This window comes from Pleurodeles waltl, chromosome 2_1 (genome assembly GCF_031143425.1).
Source record: "Pleurodeles waltl isolate 20211129_DDA chromosome 2_1, aPleWal1.hap1.20221129, whole genome shotgun sequence".
Lineage (NCBI taxonomy): Eukaryota > Metazoa > Chordata > Amphibia > Caudata > Salamandridae > Pleurodeles > Pleurodeles waltl.
In genome coordinates this window covers 94323244-94346012 of record NC_090438.1, presented here as the reverse complement: position 1 = coordinate 94346012, position 22769 = coordinate 94323244, and the positions used below count along the sequence as shown (strand labels likewise).

Sequence of the window (22769 nt, the reverse complement as noted above, 5' to 3'; positions counted from 1 at the left end):
GCAGGGACTCCTGTTCTAGTAAACATGAGCCCAGCCATAGAGAAAATGGCAGAGGAGATAGGGACACAAATTCCAAAAATATCTGCACTTACATCAAGTCATTGCATATCACAGAAATACTTCCATTTTGTTGGAATAAAACATGATTAAAATTGACTAGTCCATCACATGGAAAGGCATAAGTCTACAGCAACACATTTTACTCTACACCGGAAAGCTTCCTTGTGACTGCACAAGTTTTAAGGATCTAGCACTCGCTTGTACTTCCATTGTAACTAAAGGAAGGAAAAGTAAGTTATAAAACATTCAAGACAAAAGCAGTATAGTTAGTGGCGTAGCACAAATGAGCCATACTAACTGCCCGCATGGGCATAGCTTATACGTCAGATGTTGTTTCCCCTTTTGGTGAACGCCTATTTAATCTGAAAATAAAGCGCATAGTTCGCGAAATCACCAATATGGCACTAAGGGCCTGATGACGATCTTGACGTATGAGATACTCCGTAACAAATGTGACGGATATTCCGCCTGACATTTTACATGTTTCATAGGATATAATGGAACTTGTAATACGGCGTACGGGATATCCGTCACATTGTGACTGAACTATCCTATCCGCCACAGTCGTAACCAGGCCCTAAGTGTAGGTTTTGGTTTGTTCACTATGCGAATATTTCCAAACAGACGCACGCTGTGCCTACGAAGATACCTAACACATGTGCGAAGATAATAGTCAAATTAAACAGAAAAACCTACTTCAGCCCTATGATATAGCAAAGTTCTTCTCTTTCCAGAACGTTTAAGATCACCATTAGAAAGTTAACTATTGTGTGTAACCAAGAGGAACACAACATCAAATTAACCACTATGGCCAACAGGAACACTGATGATCTATTATTAACAAGAACCTCATCAAATAGAGAAAACAGAAACACACCTTAGAGGCCAATTTTCTTGAGAGGAAAGACAACTTATTAAAAAGGTGCAAAGACCTTGGACAGCGCCATTCAATGTAGTGAGACTGTCACTTACCATAGACATACGCTATCCCGCTAGCTCGTTGCATGATAGAAACACAATGCTTTAGTGACATCAGCACTAACAGTAAAACAGTAACCACAAGAGAACAAAATAATGTCACTAGCAAGAAAAATATCTTAATTGTATTTTCTATTCTGTCTACATGTCTTTACTACCTAGTCACAAAACCTGAAAAATACAGCAGATTAATCTTTAGAAAATCAGGTTCTCAAGAAGAAATATGATTTACAATAACTTTGTTGCTTGTGACACATTTATTGAGCTTTTTACAGTCTGCAGTGTCTTCATGTCTGTCTTGTCCTCACCACTTTATATTGCGTTTTTTAATAATCTGATTGCGATAGCAGTCAAAATTTTGAAACAAAAATGCCGCGGTCTGGAATTAATAAGCCACAACTATTAACGTCTTAGAAAAACAGTTTTTTAAAGGATTAATTTTAAAATAATGCGAAACTGAAAGGAGTGTAAGTAAAATAGAAAGGCTAAGTCAAAGTATTACCACTCCAATGGCTCACACGGTCACAGGGCTTTAGAATTAGAGTTCTCCTTCAGGTTTGTGCACAAGCTGATCCAGTCCTGTTTACCATTTGGGAAAATTTCCAAGGGAGCAGGGTAGCACCCCAAATCCTAAAGAAGAAGAGGTCCCAATACCCCATTCTATGAGAAGTAGGTAACTGATCAACAGTTCATGGCCCTGCAAAATTGCAATTTGGTATGGATCGCAAAAGCCATTTTACAAGTCAAATTTCATTTCCAGCTGATAAAATGGGTTTGTACACAACAAATAGCGATTTTGCAGTTGCAAACCCAATGATTTTGCGAATCAGAGTTCACTATCACAAAATCCTTTAATGCTGCCCCCCAGTTCTTTTTTGCCCAGTTGGCTATAATAAATACAATATCTTGCATGATACAGGCTACTATTATTATTATTGCTATTTTATTATATTCATATGACTTGCAGAGTCCCACATTCTTCCATCTTGCCTCCCGACTCTCATCTTGAACCTCTACTGGAGGCCCTAGGGGCTCTTTCACTGATAACTGCTTCACAGTTCACCAATATGCAAATGATGCACTACTCTGCTTAAAATCGCTCATTCTCTAGACATGCTATGTCTCAAACACTATCTGCACCTCATCGAGTCCTGCAGACCCAGCTGATGTTTGACCCCACCAAGACTGAATTGCTGCTATTTCCAAAAACAGCAAGCAGCAAATTCAAAAAACAAACTTTCATCCATTGCCAAGGAAACCAAGACAGCATGGTACCAGCTCTCTGCTAAAGAAAGCAGAACCACTACTCCTAGAAAGTGCCTTTAGAACTGCTGTTCAATCCCTCCTATTCTTGCATCTGAATGGTGGCAACGCTTGCTTCATGGTCTCCTAGATTCCACACTGCCCCCCACTTATGGGCATCCTACATACCACAGCACGTCTCATCCATATTGCACTGGCTCGACTTTCCAGCTCACACAATCTGAAAACCTGCTGCATCAATTACAAACCCATCACCACCAGCACCCTTCCCTACGAGGCTGACAACCTCACTATCTCTGCTGCCTCTCGGCACACCCATAGCCTGGAAATCATCAGACTGTATCCATCAGGACTGCCTAAACCTGCTCCCAATCGGGAAAGAGCTGAAAGTGCTTCTCTTTAAAGAACACTACATCATGCTACTCATTGAGCCCATTCCAAACAATGGCCTCCAGCTCAAAACAGACAAAACCAAAGTCCTTATCTTCAGCAACAACCACTCCCCCTGCGATGCCTCTTTGTGGCCCTGAAACTGGCCTACTACCCACCTCTGTGGATCATGCCAAGAACATCGGAATCATCCTGGACACCAGCTTCTCCGTCTCATCATGCTTCCACATCCTGCAAATGCTACGCAAGATTTTCAAACGGCTCCCACTTATCACCAGATGAACAGTCATCCAGGTCCTTACCACAAGTAGACTTGACTACGGAAACACCATCTACTTTAGAATCCCAGCCCATGTTTTATGCCATCTTAAAGCCACCCACAATGCTGCTGTCAGACTCATCCTGAGCACCCTGCAAAATAACCACATCTCTCCACACCTCAACAATCTCCACTGGCTCCCAGTCCAGGAAAAATTTAACTTCATGCTACTCACCCACGCCTACAAAGCTCTCCACAACACTGGTCCAGCATACTTCAACCACCGCCTCAACTTCTACCAACCTACCAGACACCTTTGATCTGCATCCCAGGCAAGAATACAGCTCCCTCGCATCAATAAGGCCTGAAGTGGAGGACGCTCCTTCTCATACCTCACAGACAAGACCTGGAATGACCTCCGCAACACCTCTGAACCCCCCTTCTTCATGGACTTCCGAAGGAACCTCAAGACATGGATCTTCCAGACGAAACAGGCATGATCTCCTCATCTCCCCTCAGGCCTGCCCTACTCAGCCCCTGGAAATCCTTATGGGTGATTAGTTATGCTCTACAAATCCACACAACATAACATTTCTGCTCCCAGAACCTTACTACCTCTCCATTAACTTGTTGACTGTATCTTCTACTTTGACAGTCTACAGCACTCAACCACCTTGTGGCTAGGTTTGTATTATACAAATACTGCATACACGCACATGCAAATGCATACATACATCAGTAGGGAGCAGTCCCTGGGTTCCATCTTCCCTCACAATCTCTAATACAAAGTGTGTGCCTGGCAGCTGTTTTGGCTCCAAAGTATTTACTCCATTCTAGTGCTGACAAAAGTAACCTGGTGCCAGCCAGAAATTGTAAGCAATGTCTTAGGGGTTAAGCATCTTCTACTATTAAAGCAGCATTCTTAAATATACCCTGCCTTAAACAGACACTCCCCAAACTAGACCACATGTTGGTGGCAGGTGCTGAATCACACTGTAATCTAGTCAACAGTATTAGTCTTCATGTTCAACAGTAAGGCAGGTAAGAACACTCAGAACGAAGAAGAATTCTGCAGTGTGCCCATGTCCACTCCACTAGATTTCTCACACATCATGACCTCCATTGAAAGGCACACGCTTATTTCGCTGCTGAAAATAAAGTCTATAATTCAACAAAGTTTAATAACTATGAAACCAATTAAATTCAGACTTGAATCTTTCCATTTCTTTGTAAGGAAATTAGAATTCTTTAGCATCCTTAACTTCTTTATGGTCCCACCATTGATATTTAGGCCAACAAGATGTAGGCTCAGAAAGTTTCCTGTCCAATACCAGTAGAGGGTTTAAATAGAACTATAAGTATGTTAAGAATGTGAAAATGTAATAAGACATTAATTAGAAAAGAGCCTTTTTACTTACTTGCGGAAACTGCCCCTCTTCAAGATGGTTTCCTTCTACGTAAATCCTCCTCTTAGCGGTGTTGAGGCTCTTCTGGTGTAGCTCCCATTCACTGTGGCAAGCAGGTGCATGGGATCCAGTTAGTTCTCCATTGGCTTCTTCCAAAGAATTCACTGTACTGGTGAGTGAGACGTCTCGATTGAGCACAGGGAGTAACACAGCCGATGACTGGCTGTGAGTGAGTGCTAAGTGCATACTTCTGCAGAGTGGTCCTGACCTCATCTTTGGTTGATTCTCTGTATCTTCCTGCCATGACACCTGCAGTTCAACCTGGGGTGCATAGATTAGTATTAATCTCTCACAACTGATTTATTTTTACTATGTTGGAAATCTTTTATTGACTTTGTTAATACTAGTCACAAACAGCCATATACTTCCTAAAGCAAAACATAAAACATTTTTTAGTTTAAAAAACACTTCAATTTTATCATTTTAGCCTGCTGCTGATAGTGCAATGAAGATAATTTCACATCCCACGTCCAAAATAATTGTAGTAAAATTGTAGGTGTGTGATACTGGGATACCAACGATTTTCTTTTGATAAGAAAAGACTACCTTTGGAAGCAGAAGTTGCTGATGAGGAAGTTGAATGGATGGTAGGGGAAATAGACCAGACATGTGAAGAGGACATTTTTCTAAAGGAGTGGAGAACTGGGGTGAACAATGATGTGGAGTTGAGAAAACAATGAAGGAGCATTCAACCAGTGGATGGTCTAGAGTGTTGAACTGTGATGTGAATCTGAGCAAGTATAAGCTTGTGTGGCCTGAAATGTCAGTGATAAACACAGTGGTACATAGAATGGATAAGGCAATAGAGCCAGAAACATTGTGGAACATGTTGATGAAGATGGTACTTGATGTATATAGTGGCATGGATCACATGGATTTTTGATGGCCAGGTGTGGAAATACAGGGGTTTGCCAGACGCTGCATGGTATCTGCTGGGATTGATAACAGACCTGATTTTAAAGAGACACATATAATACCTTAGAATTTGCCAGACAGGCTTAACAAAAAGTAAGAATAGACATCCGTGGTCCAGTCTGTGTTGAAGAATTGGAGGGGAAGTATGCCATTTTAGTAGTGGATTATTTCTCCAGGTGACCCAAGAACTGGTTTATGGAGGAAATCAAGCCAATGTGTGTAATTAATTTTTCTGAGAAGATTTTTATGAGAGAGAGATGTCCATAAGAAGTAGCTAGTGACAATAGCCCCCAATTTGTATCAAATTAATTTAAAGCATTTTTTAAATGACAAGGAATTGTTCATCACAGAACGTCATTTTATCACCCACAGGGGACTGGGATGGTTGAAGGGTTAAATAGAGTGTTGAGTGAGTGGTTGCAGCTCGTTGTGCACAGTACTTTAGATTGACGGCAGAAACAAAAAACTAAATGTTGTGAAGGTATAGAGCCACCCCTCATGCATTGACTGAAAAATCTTATTTATCTTGCTTGAAGGAAGCAGTCTGTGCATAATGGGTTCCCCAGCAAGTCTCAGAAATGGAAGATGAGGGTAATTGATAAAAGAAAGTGTCAAGTGTAGTGAAGCACAAACAATTCACATAAGCACAATGTAATAATGATAACTTGAAGGGTGTAAAAAGAGCATGCAAAGCAGATAACATGCAGGGTGTGAGATCTGGAGCAGTAAGGAAAAAAGGTGTATCTAAATGAACAGAACCAAAACGCGTTGCATGTGTGCATGGAAATTACATGATATTAAAAGAAGGAGCACGAAGGAATATGAGAAAATTGCTCATTTTCAATGAGTTAGAACAAAAGGGGTGCATGATAATTGAAGAAGTAATAAAAAAAGGCAGATGGCATAAGCAGCCTTTCGGTCAGGAGAAAAGAGAAATATAAGGACTGTGTAGTAAAAGTATGTGTTTCAATGTGTTAACAAAGTTGCGTACGCAACCTGCTATTGTGATTATTTTCATCTACCCTAGTGTTGTGTTACTAAATGTTTTTGTAAATATAGTATTTACTGCAGTACTTAATTTGTAAAAAAATAATGAGTGTCAGGGCTCTCATCAGGAGACCACCGCAGCTTGCACAACCCATTGCCCTTGCCATGCTGCCCATGATAGTAACAGCACAACTACTAACCATCACACACCTACAAGTGTGACAGTTCGGACTATTCCAGGCCCCCAAAGATATAAGACTAACTTGGGCGGCAAGTAATAGTCATTTTTAATGTATATTAAATTAATAATTAACTGTTGTTGTGGTCATCTGAAAATTAACCAGACAGTGCCACCTTGTGGCAGACTGTCACAAGTGTTGACAATTAAGTGCCTGTGTTGAGCACTGGAAACCACCTGCTCAAATTAAACACTGATTTGCTGTTAATAATGTTCTAGGCGGGAGATGTGTTATATTCTGTGGAGACAAAAGAATCAGGAGTTTACTGGCTTCTAAAAGGGAGTCATAGAACTGTGTTGGAAATGCTCTAGAATGTAGGGCGTCAATAGTCTCGAAAGCAGCTGAGAGAAGCCATTGCCAGAGTTGGATGCTGTGATCTTTTCTTTCTCAATAAAACTCTTAATGGAACCAAAGTGTGTAGCTTTCTTCAACGCGCACATGGCATTATAATCACGCAGGGTGTTTATTATTCACCTGAGGCACAAAAGGTGACCCATATTAACTCGCAAGCAATCATAGCAGAGAAAGTTTATAGGTTCACCAAAAAACAAACCTTAAAACCTTAAAACTTTGGCTCTTACCTAGACCAGCGTTGTTGGAACATATTCCTCACACTGAAAGGACTCATGCCTTACACATCAGTCAACTTATTTCCAATTTCACTGTGAGCCATCCGGCTGCCATCGGACAGATGTGGAACCCCACTCTAACATGGCGGCTGCAAAGGAAAATGAACATGGAAACCGAACTGTCTGTGTGCCTTACTCCGAAGCTTGAGTGGTTCCACAAAAGATCTGTCTGACCCTGCCTATCAATCGGCCAGTCCATCAGTCACCTTGTCTACTGTCCACAGAGTGAAGTGTGAGATATCAGTGTTGATTATGATTTAGCAGCAAATTAATGTGTGATGTTAAAAACACATCCATATCAATAATGGCTCATCAGTCCTTGCTGCTAAAAAGGTATGCAAGACCTATCTCCTAGCAGAGTCTGCACACACGCGTGTCAATGCCACTCATTTTGAGTGACAGCCCCTTCATTTGACGATAATTTGTGTCGAGTACTTTTACAGCAATAGGGAAGTACCTAGGAATGAGTCCCGTTGGGACACTTTACGCGGTTTCGCATAATTTATGGCAGACCCATTTGCTGGAGATGCACAGACTTCTGATTTGTTTCAAGTCGCTTCATCTTGAGTTGATAAGACAGAGTTCACGTCTCAGGATCCAAGCTGGGCAATATAAATGCAAAACATGGGAGGAAAAGCCAGAAATTCAGAATTTGTGCCTAAGCATTGTCTCTCTTTCTGTAGTTTCATCAGGCTCCAGTAGTGTGTGGCATCCCGGGCAGCAATCTGGTGCTGCTGCCATACAGTGTTGAATAGCAGGTAGGATGCTGATAAAACATTGTCTGTCTAGGATGCCACACACTGTTGGTTTCTGAAGAGAAAGATTGAGGGAGTCTTTAGTAAAGATTAAACTTGCATGTTCTATACCTTTATCTGGAAGAGTTAGTCTGCTCTGCAAGCTGCACTGCCACATTTGGTGCCAAGGATGGGATACAAACCCACGCGTGCAAAGCACAATGGATTACCATCTCAACATTTTGGGTATTCCTGTTGTTTCCGACGTTGGACCCACTTGCTGATACTTTTACTAAATATTTGTGCTCTTCTTTTGGCTCAGCACTCCTTGCTGCCAGGTCCAGATTAGGGCACTGTGACCGGTGCAACTGCACATGGCACTCAGTTTGTGAGGCACTGTGTTTAGAATTAACCTATGGCTTTTAAAAGCATGCTGCCAATTCCTTCTGGGTCCAGCAGTTTTCAGGCAACACAAAGAAGTGATTAATGTTCCTGCTGAAGAGATTTGAGTTTTTTCTAGTGGCAGGTTCGACTCATCATAGAGTAGCGCAGAGGGTTAATACACCTGCTGCAAATAACGTGTACCATGCCGATCGCAGAACAGTATTTTATGTGGCTAGCTCAGCTCAGAGTTTGCTTTTGTTACTTGCAGTTAATAAGTTACAATTCTAACAGAGCACAGTGAGCTACGAGCTGCCATCAAAGAGCTGCTTGCAAACTGCTTGTTATAGGTTATAACATATTCACTCAGTTTTGTCTTTATCCTAATGTTGCAAAAAAAGGGTTCGTTGAGGCAGAAGTACATTCTTCTTAGTAAAGCCAACCCCAATGAAAACTTAAAAGATATATATCATAATAAGACATTTTTATCTTTTGATGAACTGCAACCAGGGCCAGCTTTAGGACTGGTGGAGCCCTGTTCACCCCCATCCCATGACCTCCTCGGTTTCACTCACTACAACCCGGCAAATGTGCCCCTCATCTCTCCATCGCTCCCCTTTCACATACATTCATGTGTTTTAAAGCACTTGTAAAGGCTGGCTTTACTAATCCACTCAGCTAGCCACATAAAATATAAGGGCATATTTAAGAGCACCTAGCACCATTCTAACGCCACATTAGCGTAATTTTTTATGCTAATTTGCTGTTAGAGGGCCAAAAACGCTGTGCCATATTTACAAAGTGGCCTAATGCATGCATTGCGCCACTTTGTATCCCTTTGTGCTGCATTATGCCTGCGCCAGGCATAATGTATGCAAAGGTGGCATTCCCCCGTAAGGGGGGTCCAAAAAAATGTTGCAAGAAATCTGACAGATTTTTTTGCGTCATTTTTTTCCAGCACTTTTAACGTCTGCTCTGAGCAGATGTGAAAAGGAGGCTTCTGTTGGTTACAATGGGCCTCTGGGTGCTTTGCAGGACTAGCATCAACATTTTTTACGCTAATCCTGCAAAGCGCCGGACTAGCGTAATAAATTCTGACATTAGTCCCCTAACTACTGCCATGTTGCGCCATATTTTAAAAACAGTGCAATATGGTGGCATAAGGGGAGCACCTGGGGCGCAATAAAAGTGGTGCAGCACTGTGTGCAGCGCCACTTTTTTCAAATATGCCCCATAGGGCAGTGCTTAATTTGTAAATAAAAAGGTGTCGGTGCCCAAAACCCTCCTCTTAAACATGCGGCGTCTGCAATTAAATGTGTGAACATGGAATACAGAGGCAGTGTAATCCTGAAGCCATCTCAGGCCTCTTCAATCCATTTACAGCCACTCCCTGCCCCTTCAGCTCACTCTGGCGGATTTCTGCTTTTTCCCATTGTGATGTTTTTTCATTTTTATCTTCCTCCGTCTTTCCCATATGTGTCTTTTTCTTGCAGTAAATGCTTGAGGCAGGAAAATAAGCGCCGACCCTCAAAAATAAGGGCCGGTGCTCTGCACCGGAAACAACAAACACAAATTAAGCACTGCCATAGGGGCATATTTAAGAGCCCCTAGTGCCATTCTAATGCCACATTAATGTCATTTTATTAAATTAATGTGGCGTTAGATGGCCAAAAACGCTGCGCCATATTGACAAAGAGGCGCAATGCATGAATTGCGCCAATTTGTATCCCTTTCCACTACATTATGCCTGCGCCAGGCATAATGTATGCAAAGGGGGCATGCCCCCACTGGTGGAGGGGGAGAAAATGATGCAAAGAAATCTGTGAGATTTCTTTGCGTCATTTTTTTCCGGCACTTTTAACGCCTGCTCAGAGCAGGAATTAAAAGGAGGCTTCCATTGGTTACAATCGGCCTCCAAGTGCTTTGCAAGATTAACGTCATAATCCTGCAAAGCGCCGGACTAGCGCAAAAAATTCTGACGCTAGTCCCCTAACTACCACCATGGTACACTGTATTTTAAATATGACGCACACATGGTGACGTTAGGGGGGCGCTAAGGGGTGCAAGAAAAGTGGCACTGCACTGTGTGCAGTGCCACTTTTCTTAAATATGCCGCACAGTTCTGTCTTTTGCAGCAGGCATATTAACCCTCTATGCTACTTTATTTTGAGTCAAAGCTGCCACTAGGAAAAACTCCCATCTCTCTCTCTCTAGCAGGAACATTAATCACGAGAGGTATCTTGACATTTTAATTGTTTCTTGAAGGCTAACCGCACAAGGAACTTTTCAGCAGGTGCTTTTAAATCGCAAGTTTTGGAAGTAATTGATAAACACAGCGCCCCCCTGAGGTCAGCGCCCGGTGCGGTCGCACCACTCGCACCGCCCAAAATCCGGCCCTGATCGCAACAACAATTCCATATACCTTCTTTGGGAAGTTCCAAATATGCACTTTTGTGTAATTCTATCCTTGATTTATTTCCTGATAGTCTACCGCAAAGTGACACCTCTGAACTACAGATTTACATTCAAACAGAAGCTGCAGCTCCACATGCGGTTTTAAGTTTATATAAAAAAATTGAACAATTTTGCAGGAGATAATGTTATCTGTCTTTTGACATTTTGGAATAGTGAGCTAACCATCTTTCAGTCTCAGGATGTATTGAACAAAATATGATTGAGTAATATTTCCTGCTGGCTTCCTGTGTCTTTGTTCCAAACCAACTCATTCATATTAATTGTTTTTGGACTCCTTTAAGGTTCTTCAATGCAAAGCTTTTAAATTCCCAAAATTGTTGGCATTGCAATATGAACTCCGTCTCTCTTAGACATATGTTATATGATTGCAATATAATTTCTAAGTTTTGGAAGGATGTTTGGGATATTATTACAAAGGTATTTAAAATGTCAGATAATCTTTCTTATGATATGTTGATTTGTAAATCTTTTTCACTTTCAACAAAAACGACTGATTTAAATAACAAACGACTAGACTTTATTATATCTGCTGTTTTAAAATAAATTATTACTAATTGGAAAAATGTTTCAGCATTATTAATCCATTCATGGTGGTTATGGATAATTTTTACAAGGCGTGGAGCAAATTTAACTCTTTTGGGTGTTATTACTAATACATCACTTATTTTGGAAAACAATTGATGATTATATAGGATTACATTTATAAATACGTTTTCATAATATGTTTATAACATGCTATGATTTAAGAGGTTTGAAATATCAACCTAGAAGCTCTTTTTTTGACATTCTATATATTGAAGTTTTATTTTCCAATTTTTATTTATAGTAACACATAGCAATGGTCAATGTGTACCTTTTTCAGTGCTCTTTTTTGTTTAGTCTATCATTCTATCATAAAATTCAATAAAATATTTTGAACTGTAACACAAATAAAATGCATGTGAGATGGGGGTCTAGGGAGGGATGAGGGGCACTGTTGGAGAGTGGTACTGAGGGAATCAGTGGCAGGAAGTCATTGGCGAGGGGGCACCAAAAAAGATTGTCACACAAGGACCCACCGGCGCTAAAGCTGGCACTCTTTGCTGCTAAATAAGTTACGCAAGACCCATCTCCTAGTAGAGGTTCTACATGCTCCTTCCGACCAGCAAGTAATCCTTTTTATTAATGGCCAGAGTTCAAACAATCTGTATTGGCATTCTAATAATGTTCTAAAATATGGCCAGTGATCTAGGTGGAAAGCGTGTCAGTGGTAATGTTCCCATTTTTGCTTCATTCACATATAAATAACCAATATGTGCCACAGCAAATAACTTCTTAGATTCCATATTTTTAATGGAATTTCTTTCCTTAGCCCGTGACCCATGAATAACATTTTCATCAGTGATTCTGTGTGAGGGTAAAATGTGGTTAACCATCCTACGCCTGCCTTGGGTGTCATGTTTGGCAGGGTTTACAAGCATTTTGTAGACTTAATTATCAGTAAATATGTTCTGGTATTGAAGCATTTCGTCAGAGGATAAAGGGATGTTTTTATATATTTCTGGCCAACATTAACATTAGGTTAGCCTAGGGTCTTCAGGTAAGCAGCTCTGTGACCAAAGCAATGTGTAAAACCTTCAAGGCCTGCAGCATCATCTAAAAAGCCATTATACACTCAAGGCTATCCGAATGACAAATTCACCACCTCTGGGGGCTCTTGATACACCTGATACCAAGATGCCATCGGGCTGGAGGTGAAGCAGTGCAAGAAACAATACAAAAAAACTGTAGGCCTATTCCATCACTGCACCCGGGCTCTGCAACGACATCCCTGTCTCTATCAGGACCACTCCAACCCTGCTCTAATTCAGGAAAGTGCAGAAGATACCCCTTTTTAAAAACACAACACTACATTACAGCTATGTAAATGTAGATTTATATATATATAGCGCAGCTTATCACCCGTGAGGGCCTCAAGGCGCTGTCCATGGGCACAGGGAGATTAAGTGATTTGCCCAGAATCACAGGATGTAGTGCCATCGCGGAGGATCGAACCCCGATGTCTAGCTCCCGGGGCGGTAACTCTGACCGCTGCGCTACATCCTCGCCCACTTCCATTATCAGAACTCAGCTACCTCTTTGCTATTCACTGTCTAAGGGGCTAATTTAGAGCTCCGCAGAGAGGGCACTCCCTCACAAAGGGTACGGATTACCCTCTGCCCCAAACTGAAGGTTCGCCCGGCTGATTTACAGACAGGCGGACCTTAAATATGTCAGTGAAGGAGACTACTCAGTGTCTGACTTACTCCTCAAGGGGCCCGACAGAGTTAGAGGCATCGGAGGTTTGGGGATTCCACCGCCCACCTGATTTAGGGTGGGAGGTCGAATGACCAAAAAACATGTTAAAAGTTTGAAGGATGGTAGTATCATTTTGATGATACCATCTGTCAAACTTTTAGTACATTGACAGGAACTGTCGCCATATCAATCCCTGCTAAAGTTAAGAGATGCCCACTGGGATGGCATATATCTCTAAATTTGGCAGGCAAAGGACACTCAGTATGGCAGAAGTAACGTACTCCACCATACCGACAGATTTACCTCCATCTGCCAAAGTCTACATAAGGCCCCATATCTCTTTTTCCAACCTTGTACAACACTCTGCTGCCTTCTGGCTCCATCCATGCTGTACAAACACCACATATAGAAATATGTACAAATACTTGACTAAACTCTGTGATGCCTGGCTAGTCATTGTCTCCTGGTGATTTAGCTGCCTGACTGCTTAGGAACAGACTTTACACCAGAATTAACTAGTATATACGTGAAGTGAACATTCCTGTGGTTTACAGATGAAGGAGCTTTAAATCATTTTCACCTCCATACAAATGTGCTTGTTAACCCATTGCAGCAGTACTCTATGACAACTGGTATGTTATCCTGCCCCTCCTAATCTGGATTCCACACCAACCACAGCCACGAAACCGCCCTAATGGCTGTCATTGACTACATCAGAACCCTCCTTGACCGGGGAGAAATGGCAGCCCTTATCCTCTCCGACCTCTCAGCAGCATTTGACACTGTATCCCACCACACCCTTAACAAGAGGCTACATCACATTGGAATCCAAGGAAACGCTCTCAAGTGGATTGTCTCCTTCCTCACTGGAGGAACCCAGAGAATCCACCTCCCTCCTTTCACCTCAAGGCCCAAGGACGTCATCTGAGGCACCCCCTCAAGGCTCGTCCCTCAGCCCCACACTGTTCAACATATACATGACCCCCTTGGCCAACATCATCGGATCCCACGGAATAACCATGATATCCTACACAGACGACAACCAGCTGATCCTCTCACTATCAGAAGACTACTCCACCACGAAGACCTACTTCCACAGGTGCCTGACTGGAAGAAAAACAACTGCCCGGCACTTAATACAGACCAAACGGAAGTGCTGATCTTATGGAACAACAACTCCGCCTGGAACTACTCCTGATAGCCTTCAGAATTGGGACCAGCATCCACCCCAACAGACCCCGAACGCAACCTCGGCATCATCCTGGACACTAAGCTTATCATGAAAAACGAGATCAATGCAGTTTCGTCCGCCCGCTTCCTCACTCTTCGCATGTTCCTTAAGATCTTCAAATGGCTCCCCGTCGACAGCAGACGAACTGTCACCCAAGCTGTAGTCATTAGCCGGCTGGACTACGGCAGGATGGGTGCATGCAGGGGAGATCACTCTCCTGTTTCTCCTTACCTATTCTCTTTACACTGGCTGACTATTCCCAGCAGAAATGTCCACCATACCTTCCACCACTATGGACCTAGTTTTCTTCTTCAGCGTTTTGTGCACATTAATGCTCACCCCCTCAGCCCTCCCTCTCAACATCTTCTAACGGACCCTAGAGATCGCCGCAGATGTTCTGGCGGCCGTTCACTCTCTCGTTTACCTACCAGAGCCTGGAATATGCTCCCCCAACCCTTTGCCCTACAGACAACCATCTTGCTTTTCATTAGGTACTAAAGACACATATATTTATCTCTCTCTGCTAGGGTTCATCATACCTCATCCTAGGTATCTTCTTGAGCCAGGATGCCACCATATGATGAAAGTACGACCTATAAATCATGTTATATTACTTGAAGTAATGGTTTTCGGTGGACTTTAGGATATCCGCAGTATGGGTACCCACAGCAGTCATCACTTAGCCTAGAGAGGCTTTGGTTCAGGGAAGGTTAGCGTGTGAATGAAGAGCATGGATGGAGTGGTTCTAAAGACCATCACAGATACAACACCTCGCCTGCCAGTTCCATACATCGTGAATGTAATCTGAAGATGGAAGCACTCAGCCGTAGGGGTAGGTAGGGTCTCGGACTGGACCACCAGCATCTTCAGCTGGAAGATGGGCAAAGGTCTGGCTTACTGTGACTTCTCTATGTTTAATACTCCTACCTGGTGATGAGGGCAGATATTGAACAGGATGTCTCAGCTCACCTATGGATAATGCTGATGTCCATTGAAAGAGGAGCATGCTCACGCCCTTACACCCACACACAGATGATCCTATATTCCCTCAAGTACATATTTAGGGCCATATGTACGAACACATTTTCCCATTGACACAGAATGGGAAAAACCCTTTGGTACATCTGGCCCTTAGTTCTTTGTACTGATAAAAACGTGACTATTTTAAGCGCAGATTTACGCGCCTTTGTCAGTGAGAAGGAGGCTTCTCCCATCGAATATCTGAAAGCGAATTCCAGTCCATTTCAGGGAGTCCTTCCTTTGAGTAGGGTCCAGTGCATTTTATGTCCTCTGAAACCTGGAATGCTTCCTCGGAAGCCCTCTTGTTCACCTCCTGAGGGCTCCCATCTGCATCACATTGCAATAATCACAAAAGGCAGTGAGGAGCCTCCAGGCTCTCATACCTTGGAGCTATGCACAGGCCTTGGCCCCACAGGGCGGAGGCCCCCCCTGCACTGCAGGGGCTTGCGTTAGGCCCATGGGTGCCATGTAGCCTGATAGGGGTTAAACACCAAAACCCGCTTTTGATTTTTCATGTCCCTCTTGCATCTGTAAATAGGACTTTTACTCAGATGTTCCTTCCTAGGGGCCAGTGGGGTCCTGATTGCCAAAGGCAGGAGGTCCAACCGCCCTTCTAAAAATCACTGTTTGTACAGAAGAAAATAGAAACTGATACTTTGGGGACTTTATAACAAATGTTTATGGCGCTAAACCTTCTTAAATCTGGGCCTAAATGTAACACTCTCTCTTCTTCAGATTAGGATTCCTTGGAACCTTGGACTGAACGGAAAAAATTATTTTAAAGAGCTGTCAAATGCTTTTTGAAATACGAAAACGTCGAATAAACCCAAACGCTAAATGAAGCACATTGACCTAAATAGTTGTTAACAATGAGCTGCAACTGGACACCATAAAAAACCCTTTCTTGATGAGTGCGTGCACACATATTTTAAGTTTTTTGAGGTCTTTGAAATCCAAAAGTGGCTTTATGTTCACAATAAAGGCCAGCAGAGGGCAGTAAAGGACCGAAGAGGAAACACATGTCCCAGAATGGGTGCAAATGAAAAGCAAAGCGCGACCGCTGCAAAAGTGATTTAAATGCCAGAAACAATATAATGAGATTTATCAGAGCTATTCTGAGCCTTAGGCAATCATTGCAAAAAGAAAATGGCAGAAAGGGTATAGTTGGAAGTAAGAGAAACAGACTTCGTACAAGTGAAGTAGACATTATTTTATTTATTTATTTTACTTCGTAAAATGTGGCGTTACTGACGCAGTTGCCGACTTTGGAACCGAGGAACCGTGCACGAGTCTCGGCGTCGGCTCAACGTCCTGTGACGTGGGCAAATCACATAGGGGCATATTTATGTGCAGCGCCATTTTTCTTGCCCCCTCTTAGCGCCCCCAACGTGATGTGTGCGCCGTATTTAATTTACTGCGCACCATGGCGGTACTTAGGGCATTAGCATCAGAATTTTTGACTCAAGTTCGACGCTTTGCAGGATTATTGGCAAAAATGTTGACGCTAATCCTGCAAAGACCCAGAGTCCTATTGAAAGCAATGGGAGCCTCCGTTTAATGGCTGCTCTGAACAGGCGTTAAAAGTGCTGAAAAAAATAACGCAAAGAAATCCAAGAGATTTCTTTGTGCCATTTTTTTCAGGCCCCCCCCAATGGGGGAAAGCCCCTTTGCATACATTACGCTTGTCGCAAGCATAATGTAGTGCAACGGGTCACAACGTGTCGCAATGCATGCATTACACCATTTTGTTATTATGGCGTGGCATTTTGGGCCACCTAACGCCAAATTAGCGTAAAAAATGGCACTAATGCGTCATTAGGATGGCGCTAGGCCCTCTTAAATCTGAACCTTAATCTCCTTGTGCCTAAAGAAATCAATGTGACCTTGTGTAATATAACTGATGCTCGTGTAAAGCGCTCCAGGACCATCAGGTCGAGTTTGTGCTTTATGAAACTGCAAAAAAAAAAAAAATACATTCTAAACATCCGACTGTGTAGTTGGTATTGTATGTTGTCACTGACTTGAGCAATCCGCATTCCGAAAGCCACATATCTGGTGCTTAATTTGAAAAAAAAGATAAGTATGAGAGTTCAAGGTGTTAGGAGTCAACCGCAACTTGGACCACTCACTGCCCCTGCCAGCATGCCAGACGTCAGTATCAATGTTATCTACTAAGCATCACATTCTAATAAATCTGTCAATTTGGTCTATTCTGTGTCACCCAAAGCTGTAATAATGACCAGCACTTTAATTTTAATATATATTGATTTTTTAAAAACTTTGCTGCTGTTCTCAAAAAGAGAGAAACATCGCCACCATGTGGCGGGCTGTGGAGAGTAAGTGCCGGTGTCGAGAAATTAGTGCCAATGCGGAGCACCAGAAAACACAACACAAATTAAGCACTGACCATATCTTGCTTATTGACGTCACAACTGGTGCCTGTCATCAAAGTGGCAAAAATTCACCCACTATGTGCAGCTATTGCATTCTTTGTACAGTTGCCTACTTAACAAAGACAAACGTATGTTAAATAAATACTCCATACTGTTAGCATGTTTAGGCGAAATGTTTTTGTATGCTATTCTTTTGTTGCATTTTGATACACATATTTCTGTAATCGTGAATGAAAAATAAAACTGCAAGTACCAGGATGCAAAGACCTAAGAGATGACCTGGACACAGCTGACAAGGTGTAGTACACTTTTTGGTATATGATATTGTGGCACCACATCCGTTCGCCCTATCTAAAACGGCTGCCTGGTCCATGGGCTTGTACCTTCTAGAGGAGTTTGTTGTCGAAATGGAGAGTGTTTTGTTTCACACAGACATTTCTCCAATATGCCAATGAAATATGGGGGTGTTGTTTTTCACACCCATTCTGGATACCGAATCAGATGTTTGACACCGTTGCTTCATTACAGGTTGGTCGCAACTCCTGACTTGGGCTTAAAGTTCAGTTTCACCTCCAACCAGAATGCAAAGTTAGGTTATAAGTGCACACCACGCGGATACCTGTATCATCTGAAACCATACACAAATTATGTGAGCAAAATGCACAACATCTAAGGCCTATATTTATACTTTTTTAGCGCCGCATTTGCGTCAATTGTATCTTGTAAGTTTGCGCCGATTTTGCGTCAAAAAACGACGCAAATGCAGCGCTAAAAAATTATGAGTATGGGCCTAAGTTTGCACACCCTGGAAAGGGAGAAACACTCTCAATTAGCAAGTTATCCCATATACCGAGGTCTTAAACGTGGAAAGATGCAATAATTGTGCACCCCTTAGATACCACACGGAGCAGCATTCCAATTGTGGCTGTGCAATTACCTCCACTGTTTCTGACAAGGGCCTGATTGCTCCTGCATGTGTGGGAACATAAATTGGGTGTGAAAACTCCTCACTTCCTGAACTGAGCACCCCATCAAAAGGGTGACCAAGGATTGGTGGGGGAGTGTACTCCTGTAACACAGGAGGATAACAAATTCGAGTGGACACACGACCATATATGTGTCATAAAGTCACACACCAGTTGTGCAGCCTTGCCTGTGGATTGTAAACAGTTTCTCAGCCTCTTTGAGCACTCTCAGGGACCATGTGGGGATCAGTGCTATCAGTTACTTATACTATAGTGAATTGTCTCCTCTGCTGTCCACCTGCACTAGTATTTTTAATTATCTGATATTCCACAAGCTGCTATAGGAGCAGATCATTTTAAAGTCAGTCCCCCAAGATGCCGCGTGCAATAGCTGGACAGCGAATCATGTTTTATCCCAAATGATGGCAACTGCTGATTGCGAATGACAGGCATACATAGGTGGTCTTTCAGTCGCAATGTTTATTTTTAATTATGTCCAATGGTATGGTTTTATGTAGAGTTTTTAAATGACAATTTTGTTTTAAGTTCTAAGAAGTGTTTATGGTTTTAATGAACTAAAATACATATAACAACTAGAGCCTCCATGAGCAGAGTGAGAGAAATCTGTTGGAACCACTCTCTGCGCGTTAAATGGTCAGGGAGTTTGTTGGACCGGGTCACGGGTTAGCTCAGCACCTTTGTAATCAAGGCACCAAGTGATTTCCTGTAAGACCTTGAGTATAAAGCAGTGAGTATCTGACTGAGTTCACTCGCAGTCTGGCAGCATCTTCAACGTTGAAAGTCAGCTGCTCAAAGAGGGAAGAAAAGCAGAAAGCCCAGAACTGGACGGGCGAGGGTGTGGGGCCGCAGCCCCAGCCGGTGACTTGTGCACCCGGATTATGAATCGGTCTCTGGCACTTACCCACAAATATTGAGTTCCTGGGCAAATTAAGAACCCCCCATGTGCTTACAATTGGACATACGTGTAAAATGTAATGCAATTGTAAATGTATTCTATATTAGAACACTGGAATGTTGAGAACTCCATTGAGGACAATGGAGTAGCTCTGGGCTTAGAATGGCTGGTAGAAGCCCGGAGCGCCAACATTCCAAAGTGTGTCTTTTTAATTTAGAACATTCTCCCCATAGTGGGTGGAATGTTCTAACAGGCTTATGGCCTTTGTGCCTGGGACTCGGTAGCGGGCTATAAGGCTACATAATGTCTTGTGCAAATCAAATCTGCAAAGACCAAATTGGTTAGCCACGCTCTTGTATGGTCTCCCAACAGCTCTTATTAACATGCAGAACTATACTGATATCCAGCTGTCTTTGGGCTATTTAAAATACCAAATGCATTAACACTTCTGTCACATGAATCCTTTTACCTTTTTAAAGAATGTAGATATATCTGACATCAATCAATACATATTATATGAATAAAAACACTTATTGCATTTCTTTGTAGGAAATTAATACATTTACGTATCATCTGAAGTATACAAAAGAAACTTAGTTCATACCTTTTCGTTATCATCGGACGAGCTAGTGGTCGACAGACTCAGTGAAGAATTGTGAGACCCATTGAACTCCGAGCCCTCTGAAGACTGCTCTTCCGGTGATCCTTTTTCCGCAACTAAACTGTTGGTGTCCTCAGTGATAGCAGCATCTGTCCGTCCAAGGGAGCTCTTCTCTGGTCCATCCTCTTCATCACAGGTGTCACTCACCACATACACCGCGGTACACATACCTTGGGTATCCAATAAGGTACTGCATTCATCCTGATGACCTAGTGAGTAGGGCTCAGGATGAGGTTGTTCAACAGACAGCGGGACATCTGTCGAACAACCAGTGTCCTCAGTTAAATCAGAGGGGCACGAACTCTCAAAAAGGTCCAAGTGCAAACTTTGTTTTAGCACATCCTGTAGAGGTGTTGAACTTCTCGGCGTTTGGTTGTCTTGTATTCCAGAATCCGGAGACTGGAGAGGTGTGATTTTGGAACAAACCACCTGGAGTTTCTGACTCTCTGTCCTCAAAGAGGTATGTTGAGAGGTTCTCACTCGCTCTTGGTACAGTGGTATCGAGGAAGATGCTTCCTCGTGCGAAGGAGCTCTTGAAGACCCTCTCCATTTCCTTGCTGCGACTGCTACGTTGCTGAAGAATCGAAATACTCCCCCAAGGTTTTTGGTTTTGGTTGCGCTGTTTGACCGCTGAGGTTGCTCACCTCGTTTGTCAAGGTCAGAAGATGTAGACACATTATCAGTTCTATCCAGCGATTTCAGATTGTCTATGCTGGGTTCTTCCACCTTTGAATTATCCCTACTAGTCCGTGAGATCCCTTTTAGATAACTCCAAACGTCAGTGCTTCTTCCTCTCCTGAGTTCTGGCTGGATCTTATTGCACCTTCTCTGAATTTCCCCCTCAGCTATGGTTGAACTCTTTGAGTTTTCAAAATTAAACTCCTGTCTCCTGCTTGAAGGCAGTGTGCTACTGTTGCCAGCCGCTGCCTCACCATGCAGTCGGACATTGATATCCCTCAGCCAGCGATTGTCATTAGGATCAAAGTCTGAAGCTGTGATGTTCAATTCCACATCTTCAAAGGAGGAATCCAAGTCATCGATGTAGCCTGCATAGGAATGGCGAAAAGGCCTTTGACTCTCCACTGATCTCCTCGTCCTGTAGAGTGAACTCAGCCTGTCTTCCTCCTTGTTCTCTATAGAAATGCCAGTCACAGTGGCTTCTGAATGTTTCTCAACTGAGTTCTTAGAGAAGTTGGAAGACCGCAATCTCTTGATAGACCTCATTCTCTCAAAAAAGGACATCCTTGGTTTAGGGTCTATGATCTCGCCAGTTAAGATCATGGATTGTGGCCGCTTGGCACGGCCAGAGCTCAATCTCTTTCTACGAACAAAACCCCAGATACGAGTGCTTTTAGCCTTTTTCTCATATTTGACGGCCAACTCTTCAATTGATGGTTCCATGGTCAGGCCATTGGAGTCACACCGATCAAAGTCAGAGATCTTCATACTGTCAATTATTTTTTCCTCTGATTTGGTTTTGAAATTCTTTTTGACATAACCATTTCTAGTTGGGGGTACATGAACTTGTTGAGTGTCATCTTTCATTGCCATATTACTTTTCAATTGGTGACCTACACATCACATGACCATGTTCTTTTGTTGCAAAGGTTCTATAGAGAAAAGGAGAAAACACTAGAATTAGAAATGTGAGCTTACTATATTTCTCTAAAGCAAAAATATATACGTCCCAAAATAATTTGTCTTTTTCAAAAACAACATTATCCATTGTAAACGTTACAATGCTCTTCTACTGATCAGGATTAAAAAAAAAAACACTAAATTGTGATGGATAAAATAAGAACAAATATGCCTTTATTCAAAAAAGATAATAAAAAACTGTTTCACTTTCTTCCATTGTGCTTTCTCAACTTCTACATGTCGCAGCTGAAGAGTGCAGGGCTCTTGCCATATTTTCCCATAAGGATCAATCTTTTACCATTTGGTTTTACCTTGCCATTTTTGTTAGTATAAATGACGTTCCACTTTTAATAGTTGAAGTTGGTGCCTTGCAATAGATAAACAGCAAAATGGAAAAAGTGTAGGGAGGATTTTATACTGGACACATATTGTTTCCTCCTAGCCAGACCCATTGGCAGGGTTCAGCATAGTTTAATTTGGGTTTTGCTTATGTTTCACCCTGGCAGGAATTGTCATTGCTACTTAAGTAGGATTTCACCACCTCGAACAGTAACCCAATTTCCTACAAAGTCAAAGTAATGTAAAGAACATTGATTAAAGATGATTGCGATCAGCTGAGATCCCTACATTAACAACCCCAGATTTAACCTTTCTTTATTCTTCTTTTTTTTAACTTTTGTAACGTGTTTGCAATAACAAAAATGTAAAAGTCACACTATGTTGCAAAGGACAGACCTATTGGCTTTGCTAGTGCTTGTTTTCATATTGCATCTAGAAATGGCCACTGATGTCCTAATGACTGATGGAATGTTCATTATTGGGTTTCTTTCAGTTTCTGCCAGTGCGGCACTCTGAAGTAGGTGCTCTTACCATATACCCTTTTCCTCTGCTG

General features: G+C 42.4%; 1 protein-coding gene across 2 annotated transcripts in view; it reads right to left on the bottom strand.

Moving 5' to 3' along the window:
- The window catches only part of ARHGEF9 (Cdc42 guanine nucleotide exchange factor 9), a 902972-nt gene that overhangs the window by 672683 nt on the left and 207520 nt on the right, over positions 1-22769 (bottom strand). For both annotated transcript variants that reach the window (XM_069210611.1, XM_069210616.1), the window contains exons 2-3: positions 20183-21849; positions 4369-4677 (exon numbers count right to left, since the gene is read on the bottom strand). In XM_069210611.1, coding sequence (XP_069066712.1) covers positions 4369-4677; positions 20183-21790 — 1917 coding nt within the window. In that variant the 5' untranslated portion in view covers positions 21791-21849. The remainder of the gene's footprint in view (positions 1-4368; positions 4678-20182; positions 21850-22769) is intronic.